At 39.1% G+C, this 13,294-nt stretch overlaps 1 protein-coding gene across 1 annotated transcript in view; it reads right to left on the bottom strand.

Annotated features, from left to right (window-relative positions):
- The window catches only part of LVRN (laeverin), an 88,908-nt gene that overhangs the window by 21,718 nt on the left and 53,896 nt on the right, over positions 1-13,294 (bottom strand). The window contains exons 7-11 of the mRNA XM_007451218.1: positions 3,989-4,132; positions 2,935-3,000; positions 2,775-2,840; positions 2,183-2,355; positions 165-241 (exon numbers count right to left, since the gene is read on the bottom strand). Coding sequence (XP_007451280.1) covers positions 165-241; positions 2,183-2,355; positions 2,775-2,840; positions 2,935-3,000; positions 3,989-4,132 — 526 coding nt within the window. The remainder of the gene's footprint in view (positions 1-164; positions 242-2,182; positions 2,356-2,774; positions 2,841-2,934; positions 3,001-3,988; positions 4,133-13,294) is intronic.

The following is a 13,294-nucleotide window of genomic DNA, read 5'->3' as shown; positions in this document are numbered from 1 at the left end:
TCAACATTCTAGTCTCTGCCTTTTTATATATATATATATATATATATATATATATATATATACATACATACATATATATATGTTTACACACATATATATATATACATACACATATATATATTTGCATATATATGTGAAGATATTTTTAAAAATTTGTTACTTACTGCTGCTTTTATCTAGCCAGACTAAAGACTGTGTAGTTCCATTTTTTATCCAAAGAATAGGTACAATCCATGTGTCACTTTTTGGAAAAAAATGAAAAATTCAGTTAATGTTCACACATAAGAATATCAGCTCTGAGCCAATATTAAATAAGATGATAAAATAACTGAACTCAAATTCTTTGGTCATTCCCTGCGGATATGTAGGACTTTGCTCTTAGAATTATTCACTGTTGTTTCACAAGTCAGTTTTGCTTTGGCTATTTGTTTACTCTCTTGTTGTGTCTTATAGATTTGCTTCTTTTTATAACTTAAGGTAGCTACTAAGACTCTCCTGTATCTGAAATTTTCAAGGCCTGTTTATATTAAATTACAGCCACCTGGCCTTACTCAGGGGTCATTCAAATGCTACAGGCAGACTCAAAGCCATCTGTGCCAAGAGAAAACCAGTTAAGAAGAAAAAGTTTGACAAACATTTCAAAATGCTTCTCCACCTCAAGCTTTCTCCTTGTCTGAAAAGTGTTCAACAAAAATCAGCCAGATTACTCATATTACCTGAATGCTGGCATTCTTCCCACATTGGTGGACATGACCTGGATGAAGTCGCTGACCACAGGGAGGACACTAGTCATCTGAAGAGACACACTACTTGGAATTTGGGCAATTATTTCCAATCTTGCTCAAACGCTCACAAGTCTGGTTTCTCAGACTTTGAACTGAGGGTCTCTGTTTATGTGATAGCTAAGGCCACCTCTTCTCACAAGTCATGAAATATCATAGGGAGAAGGGACCTGCAGGTCTCTTGTTCCCGCCCCTGGGGTTTTAAAGAAAGAGTAGGACAACTTGAAAATTTTGGTGGTGATATATGAAAATTAATTACTCATTTGTGCTGATACTTAATATAATGAGATCTGAGGATCAAAACGTTTATCAAAACAGCTGGAAGGGCTTCCCTGGTGGTGCAGTGGTTAAGAATCCACCCGCCAATGCAGGGGACATGGGTTTGAGCCCTGGTCCAGGAAGATCCCACATGCCGTGGAACAACTAAGCTGTGCGCCACAACTACTGAACCTACACTCTAGAGCCTGTGAGCCACAGCTACAGAGCCCACATGCCACAACTACTGAAGCCCACGAGCCTAGAGCCTGTGCTCTGCAACAAGAGAAGCCACCGCAATGAGAAGTATGCGTACTGCAACAAAGAGTAGCCCCCTCTCACCACAACTAGAGAAAGCCCGCATGCAGCAACGAAGACCCAGCGCAGCCAAAAATATATAAATTTATTTTTAAAAAAACAGTTGAAAATTATCTAACAAGAAAGAGAAGGAAAGGGAAGGAGAAAATGATGAATGCTAAGCCACTTTATACTTATTATTCCATTTCACTTCTACAACAATCCCCTGGGATATATGTTATTACATTTACTTTATAGATAAGGCAACTGAAACTCAGAGATTTTGAATAAGACTTACCTAAGGTTTGAATTTGGGATCTATAATTCTAACATTTTAGGTATGGCTACAAAAGCACAGATAAGTGCATGGGCAGACATGCACAGAAATATTCCTCAAGGATTCGGTCACCATTCAGTTCTGTTTTAGGGAAGGGAAGACAACATTGCAACAGGATCCCCTTTCTTCTTAACTAACAGGAGGCATTTCAGGCTCTATTTTACTGCCTTTCACACAGAATTCCGACTAATTCATGACCTCTGTCTAAAGGACAGAAGAGAATGAATAACACCCAAAGCTTTGGTCATGTGTGTGGCCCTATATCCCAGGGGAGGGGCACTGCTTGAATCCCTAAATGCAGGTTTCTGGCCTTGCTCAGCACATGAGGGGCTCTGCCCCATCCTAGCACGTCAGCAACATCCTGCACGGAACACTCAGTCACCATCCCAGAATCACCCCATGGAAGGGTGTGCATCCAGTAGGGGTTATGCTTCCTCACCCACAGGCTGGTTTCCATTTGATCACAGCTCAATCCCAAGGAAGGTGAAGACAGAGGAGTAAATCTACCTACTTGTGGGTTAGAAGGGTCTGATTTTTAACCTTTCCAAGATAAAATGGCTCCTGTTTCATGACTCCAGTAGATACATTTAAGGTGATAACTGGAAAACCACTCTGGTGTGTCCAACTGTCCATGATGCTTTTCACCGTTGCTGGCAAAAGAATTTTACTCTGGTCATCTATGGCCTGTTTTAAAAAAATCATCACAAAAGCAGATATTTATCATCAAAATCTTTTGAGGTAGCAATCTCCTAAAAGAAACTACATAGCTATTCTTTTCCTCATTCATATAGTACAATAATTCCCAGTGGGTGATATTCTGGACCAAATTTAATTCTGTTCAACTCTCTATATATGAATGGTTCCTTAGTGCATTCGTTCACTCATTCATTCATTCACTGACCACATTTTTTATGGATCTAACATATGCAGGCTCTCTTCTGGGCATTGGGAATATAGTGGTGAAGACTAAAGAAGCAACCCCTGACTTAAAGGAGTGTCACAAACAAGGAAAGATGGTTTTCCTGTGTCATCACCATACACACATGGCCTCCCGATCTTACAAAACAACTCAGCAAAAACATGGCAGGAAGTGAGAGAATTACCATTTGAAAATGCCTCCATAGATCATCTTGCTCAGCATTTGAGTAAGAAAATGTCTCCAAATATGACTGTCAAAATAGAAAAGTTAAGGTTAAGATAAATAACATGCCAAAGCAATTTATGTTTACTGTTTTCCAGGTAACAACAATTTTGTAAACTCACCTTAAGTGCGCTGATAAATATTTTCTCATTCAAGAAACTAGAAAGCATCCGGGCCAGAGACGCTCCCTAAGACATAAGAAGCTGTCCATTATTTAAACAAAATTCGGTATCTAAATATTGATGCATTCCATTCTGATAAGCAAGATTCTGAGCTGTGCTGATTGCATTGCGCACTTTAGTTGAATGTCTGAGTTATCCCCAAATGTGCTAATAAAATAGGAGACTGTCACTAATTAATAGGTAAAAGATGAGAAAATGTCCTACATATAAAGAGTTCAGGGTGCAGTAGTTTTTAAACCGAGATACTCATACGGCAAGTGTAAAGAAAAAAATGTTGCCTGCCATTCCAGTTCTACAAGGATCAGCCATTAGCCACTGCAGATGCCCACTGAGAGTGCACCCTGGAGGGAATTCAGGATGGAGAAAACCAGGAAGCATTCTGTGCTTTGAATATCCTGGCCCCTAGATACTTAAGATGCATATGTAAGGAAAAATTTCAATGACCCCAGATTCTTACATTTTTCCATATACAGAAAAGCACTAAAATTATTAACTTGAGATGTCTGTTCCTTGTGATTAGCAGTAATCGTTTTATGCTTGACTGCATGTTTTTCCCAGCAAAAAAAGTTCAGATATATCCTGGCCCCTCCCTTACCACTTTGGAGTAGTTTCTCAGAGCACTCTGAGAGGCTGTCTCCTGGGCTATAGTCCCCAGTAACATTCCTGAATAAAACTTAACTCACAACTTTTATGTTGTGTGTTCTTTCAGTCGATACAAGAACAAATTTCTACCAAGCAGAAGGGTTCACCTTAAAAGTAGCAAGCTAAGTCTATATTAATAAAGGTAGATGATACTGAGCACCTATTGTAGTTGATTAACATTTACTAGATAAGAAATGATTTAACCACATTTTCTGAAATCCATCTACTGAATAATATTAAGGTTTCTGTACCAAAGTTGTGTAGTAGCACATTAGTCTAGGACCCTTAGAATCCATTTTATGTAGCTTTCTCCAAGAGTGCAGAACAAATGTAAATGTGTAACTGATTTTACCTTGTTGTAAGTAAATAGGTCAAAGAGCTCGTTTATTTCATTGGTTTCTGTGAAATTTTCCACCTTCATGGAGACAGCTCTAGATACCAGGGCGTGATCTTCTCTGAGGACACCATGTAAAATGTTAGAAAAAAAGATCTCATTCTAAAAGGAAAACATTGAGCCACATTAACTTCTGAGGTGTCACAGAAACACAAAGTTCAATGTTCCTAAAATACTTTCGAAAACTAACACTGAAGAAGGGAAAAATCAATAATTGAGAAGTACTCTTTGGGCTACAATGGGCCAAATAAGTTAGGATTCCTTGAATAACAAAACTCTAGGATACTTTCCTTCCCATTTGGTATCCTTTTTTATTTCAATTAAAAAAAATCAATTACAAAAGTTAATGTGGTTTCCAAGAGAGACATCTACATTCCCCTAAGGAGGTTCCTGGCCACCCAGACAGGTCCTCCAGGTAAAAGCATCTCTAGGTGGTTTTAACCCTCTAGAATTTTATTGGTAATTTTATTAGCAATCCCTTAAAATTTATCAGTCTCTGTTACATGGACATTTATAAACCAAAAACTTGCCAGATTTACAAATTCACAATGATGCTGCTGTAATATTAGTTATTAGAAATAAATCCACAGACTGGATACTCATGCATTAAGAGATGGCAATTATTTATATTTTAATAAGTACAGAACTCTCCAAAAGACTAGATCTCTCTTAGACACATGACAAGGACCATTTCTTTCTGAAGGAAAGCTAGAAGGAAAACCAAAGGATAGTCAAGAGGTACCTGGGAAGACAGAGCCAAAGAAAGGGCAGTGGGGAAGCTACAGGGACAGCTCACTCATACCCTGAAGAGCCAGGTGAGCACTTGGTAATCTACATGAAGTCTCAGCTCCCTAGTGACTCTAGCCGGGGTCCCCAAGTTGACTCTCTAACCCCACAACAGTGTCAGATAAATTTTCAAACTCTGCCCCACTTCCATTTGCCAAAGTTCCAATCAACCCTCTCCTATTAGCACATTATGTTTAGATTTATTAATACTTTGGTTAAGCTATCATCAAACTCTGCTCTTCCCCAAATGAGAAAGCCTGTCATTTAGAGCAATGCATGTCAAACTTTAATGTCAATAAGGATCCCCTGGGGATTTTGTCAAACTCATATTCTAACAGTTGGTCTGGGCTGGGGACTATATTTCTAATAAACTACCAGGTGATGCTCATGTTGCTAGTTTGAGAATCACACTTTGAGAAGCAAGGATTTAGAGGTGACATCTGCCTAAGTCTGACCTTATTCATTAAGTATAGATTTTACTAATTTAACACCCAAGAGCTCTTGAGAGTGTGCACTGTTGACCCATAACACAATGAAGAAAATAGCAAAAATAAAAAACACCCATAAGCCCACACCCTACAATAACTCCCATTAGAATGTTGTTAGTCCAGCTCTTTCCAATCTTTTCTCCTACCTATTTATTTATTCTCATATTTGTAAAAACAACCTTTTTTATTTACTTGTTATAGTATTCATTGAGAAATTTTGCTGTCTTATCTTTGTAACTATTCCTAATAATGGCCACTGCATTGTAAGTGAAATAAACATAACTTGGAAAGAAATAAACCAAACCTTAATCATGGTTATCACAGGGTGGTCAAATCACAGATGATTTTCTTCTTTTCAAAGTACTGCAGGTGTAACTTTTGCAAAAGCAAAACATTAAAATAAATAAATACACAGCTGCAAAATACCCCATAAAGTCGATGGACCATAGTTGACAACCATTTCCCTATTAGTTAGGGATTTAAGTTGCTTCCAGTTTTGTTTTGTTTTGTTTTGTTTGCAGTTATAAAAAATGTATTAATGAACATTTTTGTACATATAGCGTTTTCCATATTTTGTGGGGGTTTTCTCTCTCAGAATGGATTGTCTGTCTCTCTTCTGCCTGCCTGGTATAAGGTTTTATATAATCTTCTTGGTTTCATCAGAATCACACAAGATAACTGTAACGAATGAGACGAACACCTCTTCCTCAACATCCCTCAGGTTTTTCTACTCTGGGCCTCCCATAAGGTGATGCTCATCCCAGCCTGTTCCACCCCTGAAGGGAAACTCTACGTAAAAAGTGATACCAGCTTTTTAAAAAACATTATCTAGCTACTGTATACAGTGATTGGATAAAGCAATTCTAGACACTCACCATTACTTTCTTCCTGCAAGCTGTGAGATCCCAGAGAACACAACCTGTTTCTATTAAATCTACTATTATCCTAAGAAATATAACAGTATTTATGATAACAAATTTGTATGGAATATCAATGTGGTTAAAAGCACAGGCTTTTGGAGTGAGCTGCCTGGATTTGAATCCTACTGCAGCCTCTTAGGAGTTGTGTGACTCATAAAAGGCAACCAACTTCATCACTCTGAAACTCAGTTTCACCTCTGAAAATGCAGGAAGCAACACTGTCCTCACTGGATTATTATCAGGTCTAAATTAATTTACATAAAATTTTTAGCACTGTGACTGGCAAATAGAGTATGCTCAATAAGGGTTAACCACTATTGTGATTATATTATTATTATTATTTCTTCAGAGTTGTTTGGAGGCTTGAGTCAGATAACGTACGCAATACTCTATAAGCACATAATGAGTGCTTAGCAAAATGGTGGCTGTCACAACAGTGCCTATTAGACACTCAGTCTATTGAATGACTGTATAAAACTTATTTTACAGATGAGGAACGAAAGCTCAGAAATGTTCAGCTACTTGCCTCAGCTTACAGTGATCATAAAAGCATAGCGAGATCTGACAGGCTGCAAGGTCCTTATGTGCCCTTTCCCTCCACCAAGACTGCTGCTTCCTTAGACCAGGCAGAAGAGGGGCAGAAAAACGTCAGTGAGTAGCAATGTCAGAGCTGGAGCTTTAGAGATCAAGAAACCAATTGGAATGTTCTGAATCCTTGACCATGACCCATTTATCCCGTACTTTAATAATTTTCAGCTGAAATTAGACCAGTTAGAAAAAATGGAAATCTGTTTCTGCATATGGTTCTGTGATGCTCTTTACTCAATTTCAATCTAATGACTAGATTAAAAGGAAGCCAAAGATTTGATCTCTCAAAGATCATTGAAACAGGGCCTTAAGCTTTTAAAAAACAAAGCTCATGGCAATTTTCTCAAGCTCCAGGATCTGATACTCCTCTGGCAAGGGTTATATTTCACTCATCTCAACATGGGATTGAGAAATGTACACTCAGAAAAGAGTGATTAAGAATCAGTGATAAGGGGACATTGGTTCAAGATGGCGGAGTAGAAGGACGTGCTCTCACTCCCTCTTGCAAGAGCACCAGAATCACAGCTAACCGCTGAACAATCGTTGACAGGAAGACACTGGAACTCACCAAAACAGATCCCCCACATCCAAAGACAAAGGAGAAGCCACAGTGAGATGGTAGGAGGGGTGCAATCACAATAAAATCAAATCCCATAACTGCTGGGTGGGTGACTCACAAACTGGAAAACACTTATACCACAGAAGGCCACCCACTGGAGTGAAGGTTCTGAGCCCCACGTCAGGCTTCCCAACCTGGGAGTCCAGCAACGGGAGGAGGAATTCCTAGAGAATCAGACTTTGAAGCTTAGCAGAATTTGATTTCGACAGGACTGGGGGAAACAGAGACTCCACTCTTGGAAGGCACACACAAAGTAGTGTGTGCACCGGGACCCAGGGGAAGGAGCCATGACCCCATCGGAGATTGAACCAGACTTACCTGCTGGTGTTGGAGGGTCTCCTGCAGAGGTGGGGGGTGGCTGTGTCTCACCATGGGGACAAGGACACTGGTGACAGAGATTCTAGGAAATAATCTTTGGTGTGAGCCCTCCCAGAGTCCACCATCAGCCCCACCAAAGAGCCGGGTAGGCTCCAGTACTGGGTTGACTCAGGCCAAACAACCAACAGGGAGAGAACCCAGCCTGACCCATCAGCAGACAAGTAGATTAAAGTTTTACTGAGCTCTGCCCACTGGCAAGGGTTATATTTCACTCATCTCAACATGGGATTGAGAAATGTACACTCAGAAAAGAGTGATTAAGAATCAGTGATAAGGGGACATTGGTTCAAGATGGCGGAGTAGAAGGACGTGCTCTCACTCCCTCTTGCAAGAGCACCAGAATCACAGCTAACCGCTGAACAATCGTTGACAGGAAGACACTGGAACTCACCAAAACAGATACCCCACATCCAAAGACAAAGGAGAAGCCACAGTGAGATGGTAGGAGGGGTGCAATCACAATAAAATCAAATCCCATAACTGCTGGGTGGGTGACTCACAAACTGGAAAACACTTATACCACAGAAGGCCACCCACTGGAGTGAAGGTTCTGAGCCCCACGTCAGGCTTCCCAACCTGGGAGTCCAGCAACGGGAGGAGGAATTCCTAGAGAATCAGACTTTGAAGCTTAGCAGAATTTGATTTCGACAGGACTGGGGGAAACAGAGACTCCACTCTTGGAAGGCACACACAAAGTAGTGTGTGCACCGGGACCCAGGGGAAGGAGCCATGACCCCATCGGAGATTGAACCAGACTTACCTGCTGGTGTTGGAGGGTCTCCTGCAGAGGTGGGGGGTGGCTGTGTCTCACCATGGGGACAAGGACACTGGTGACAGAGATTCTAGGAAATAATCTTTGGTGTGAGCCCTCCCAGAGTCCACCATCAGCCCCACCAAAGAGCCGGGTAGGCTCCAGTACTGGGTTGACTCAGGCCAAACAACCAACAGGGAGAGAACCCAGCCTGACCCATCAGCAGACAAGTAGATTAAAGTTTTACTGAGCTCTGCCCACCACAGCAACAGCCAGCTCTACCCACCACCAGTCCCTCCCATCAGGAAACTGGCTCAAGCCCCTTAGATAGCCTCATCCACCAGAGGGCAGACAGCAGAAGCAATCCTGCAGCATGTGGAACGAAAACCACATTCACAGAAAGATAGACAAGATGAAAAGGCAGAGAGCTATGTACCAGATGAAGAAACAAGATAAAACCCCAGAAAAACAACTAAATGAAGTGGAGATAGGCAACCTTCCAGAAAAAGAATTCAGAATAATGAGAGTGAAGATGATCCAGGACCTCGGAAAAAGAATGGAGGCAAGGATCGAGAAGATGCAAGAAATGTTTAACGAAGATCTAGAAAGATTAAATAACAAACAAACAGAGATGAACAATACAATAACTGAAATGAAAAATACACTAGAAGGAATCAATATTCAACAGAATAACTGAGGCAGAAGAATGGATAAGTGACCTGGAAGACAGAATGGTGGAATTCACTGCTGCAGAACAGAATAAAGAAAAAAGAATGAAAAGAAATGAAGACAGCCTAAGAGACCTCTGGGACAACATGAAACATAACAACATTCACATTATAGGGGTCTCAGAAGGAGAAGAGAGACAGAAAGGACCCGAGAAAATATTTGAAGAGATTATAGTCCAAAACATCCCTAACATGGGAAAGGAAATAGCCACCCAAGTCCAGGAAGTGCAGAGAGTCCCATACAGGATAAACCCAAGGAGAAACACACCAAGACACATAGTAATCAAATTGGCAAAAACTAAAGACAAAGAAAAACTATTGAAAGCAGCAAGGGAAAAACAACAAATAACATACAAGGGAACTCCCATAAGGTTAACAGCTGATTTCTCAGAAGAAACTCAACAAGCCAGAAGGGAGTGGCATGACACATTTAAGGTGATGAAAGGGAAGAACTTACAACCAACATTACTCTACCAGGCAAGGATCTCATTCAGATTTGATGGAGAAATCAAAAGTTTTACAGACAAGCAAAAACTAAGAAAATTAAGCACCACCAAAGCAACTGTAAAACAAATGCTAAAGGAACTTCTCTAAGTGGGAAACACAAGAGAAGAAAAGGACCAAGAAAAACAAACCCAAAACAATTAAGAAAATGGTAATAGGAACATACATATCAATAATTACCTTAAACGTGAATGGATTAAATGCTCCAACCAAAGGCCACAGGCTCGCTGAATGGATACAAAAACAAGACCCATATATATGCTGTCTACAGAGACCCACTTCAGACCTAGGGACACATACAGACTGAAAGTGAGGGGATGGAAAAAGATATTCCATGCAAATGGAAATCCAACGAAAGCTGGAGTAGCAATATTCATATCAGATAAAATAGACTTCAAAATAAAGAATGTTACAAGAGACAAGGAAGGACACTACACAATGATCAAGGGATCAAACCAAGAATAAGATGTAACAATTATAAATATATATGCTCCCAACATAGGAGCACCTAAATACATAAGGCAACTGCTAACAGCTATAAAAGAGGAAATTGACAGTAACACAATAGTAGTGGGAGACTTTAACACATCACTTACACCAATGGACAGATATCTAAACAGAAAATTACTAAGGAAACACAAGCTTTAAGTGACAATAGACCAGAGAGATTTAATTCATATTTATAGGACATTCCATCCAAAAAGAGATTACACTTTAATGGAACATTCTACAGGATACATCACATCTTGGGTCTCAAATCAAGCCTTGGTAAATTTAAGAAATTGAAATCATATCAAGTTTCTTTTCCGACCACAATACTATGAGACTAGATATCAATTACAGGAAAAAATCTGTAAAAAATACAAACACATGGAGGCTAAAAAATACATTACTTAATAACCAAGAGATCACTGAAGAAATCAAAGAGGAAATCAAAAAATACCTAGAAACAAATGACAATGGAAACACGATGACCCAAAACCTATGGGATGCAGCAAAAGCAGTTCTAAGAGGGAAGTTTATAGCAATATAAGCCTACTTCAAGAAACAAGAAAAATGTCAAATAAACAATCTAACCTTACATCTAAAAGGAACTAGAGAAAGAACAAACAAAACCCAAAGTTAGTAGAAGGAAAGAAATCATAAAGATCAGAGCAGAAATAAATGAAATAGAAAAAAAGAAAACAAGAGCAAAGATCAATAAAACTAAAAAGCTGGTTCTTTGAGAAGATAAACAAAATTGATAAGCCATAGCCAGACTCATCAAGAAAAGGGGGAGAGGACTCAAATCAATAAAGTTAGAAATGAAAAAGGAGAAGTTACAACAGACACCAAAGAAATACAAAGCACCAAAAGAGACTACTACAAGAAACTCTATGCCAATAAAATGGACAACCTGGAAGAAATGGACAAATTCTTAGAAAGGTATAACCTTCCAAGACTGAACCAGGAAGAAAAAGAAAATTTGAACAGACGAATCACAAGTAATGAAATTGAAACTGTGATTAAAAATCTTCCAAAAACCAAAAGTCCAGGACCAGATGACTTCACATGTGAATTCTATGAAATATTTAGAGAAGAACTAACACCCATCCTTCTCAAACTCTTCCAAAACATTGCAGAGGAAGGAACACTCCCAAATTCATTCTATGAGGCCACCATCACCCTGATACCAAAACCAGACAAAGATACTACAAAAAAAGAAAATTACAGACCAGTATCACTGATGAATATAGATGCAAAAATCCTCAAAAAAATACTAGCAAACAGAATCCAACAACACATTAAAAGGATAACACACCATGATGAAGTGGGATTTATACTAGGGATGCAAGGATTCTTCAATATACGCACATCAATCAATGTGATACACCATATTAACAAACTGAAGAATAAAAACCATATGATCATCTCAATAGATGCAGAAAAAGCTTTTGACAAAATTCAACACCCATTTAAGGTAAAAACTCTTCAGAAAGTGGGCATAGAGGGAACCTACCTCAACATAATAAAGGCCATATATGACAAGCCCACAGCAAACATCATTCTCAATGGTGAAAAACTGACAGTATTTCCTCTAAGATCAGGAACAAGACAAGGATGTCCACTCTCACCACTATTATTCAACATAGTTTTGGAAGTCCTAGCCATGGAAATCAGAGAAGAAAAAGAAATAAAAGGAATCCAAACTGGAAAAGAAGAAGTAAAACTGTCACTGTTTGCAGATGACATGATACTATACACAGAGAGTCCCAAAGATGCCACCAGAAAACTACTAGAGTTAATCAATGAATTTGGTAAAGTTGCAGGATACAAAATTAATGCACAGAAATCTCTTGCACTCCTATACACTAATGATGAAAAATCTGAAAGAGAAATTAATGAAGCACTCCCATTACCATTGCAACAAAAAGAATAAAATACCTAGGAATAAACCTACCTAGGGAGAGAAAAACCTGTATGCAGAAAACTATAAGACACTGATGAAAGAAATCAAAGATGATAGCAACAGACGGAGAGATATACCATGTTCCTGGATTGCAAGAATCAATACTGTGAAAATGACTATATTGCCCAAAGCAATCAACAGATTCAATGCAACCCCTATCAAATTACCAACGGCATTTTTTACAGAACTAGAACAAAAAATCTTTTTTTTTTAAACATCTTTATTGGAGTATAATTGCTTTACAATGGTATGTTAGTTTCAGCTTCACAACAAAATGAATCAGTTATATATATACATATGTTCCCATATCTCTTCCCACTTGCATCTCCCTCCCTCCCACCCTCCCTATCCCACTCCTCCAGGCGGTCACAAAGCACCGAGCTGATCTCCCTGTGCTATGTGGCTGCTTCCCACTAGCTATCTACCTTACATTTGGTAATGTATATATGTCCATGCCTCTCTCTTGCTTTGTCACAGTTTACCCTTCCACCTCCCCATATCCTCAAGTCCATTCTCTAGTAAGTCTGTATCTTTATTCCTGTTTCACCTCTAGGTTCTTCATGACATTTTTTTTCTTAAATTCCATATAAATGTGTTAGCATACGGTATTTGTCTCTCTCTTTCTTAAAATTTGTATGGAGACACAAAAGGTTCCAAATAGCAAAAGCAGTCTTGAGGGAAAAAAACAGAGCTGGAGGAATCAGACTTCCTGACTTCAGACTACACTACAAAGCTACAGTCATCAAGACAATATGGTACTGGCACAAAAACAGAGATATAGATCAATGGAACAGGATAGAAAGCCCAGAGATAAACCCACGCACCTATGGTCAACTAATCTATGACAAAGGAGAAAAGGATATACAATGGAGAAAAGACAGTCTCTTCAATAAGTGGTGCTGGGAAAACTGGACAGCTACATGTAAAACAATGAAATTAGAACACTCCCTAACACCATACACAAAAATAAACTCAAAATGGATTAGAGACCTAAATGTAAGACCGCACACTATAAAACTCTTAGAGGAAAACATTGGAAGAACACTCTATGAC

This window comes from Lipotes vexillifer, unplaced genomic scaffold (assembly GCF_000442215.2).
Source record: "Lipotes vexillifer unplaced genomic scaffold, Lipotes_vexillifer_v1.1 scaffold91, whole genome shotgun sequence".
Lineage (NCBI taxonomy): Eukaryota > Metazoa > Chordata > Mammalia > Artiodactyla > Lipotidae > Lipotes > Lipotes vexillifer.
This window is presented reverse-complemented; position numbering and strand designations above follow the sequence as displayed.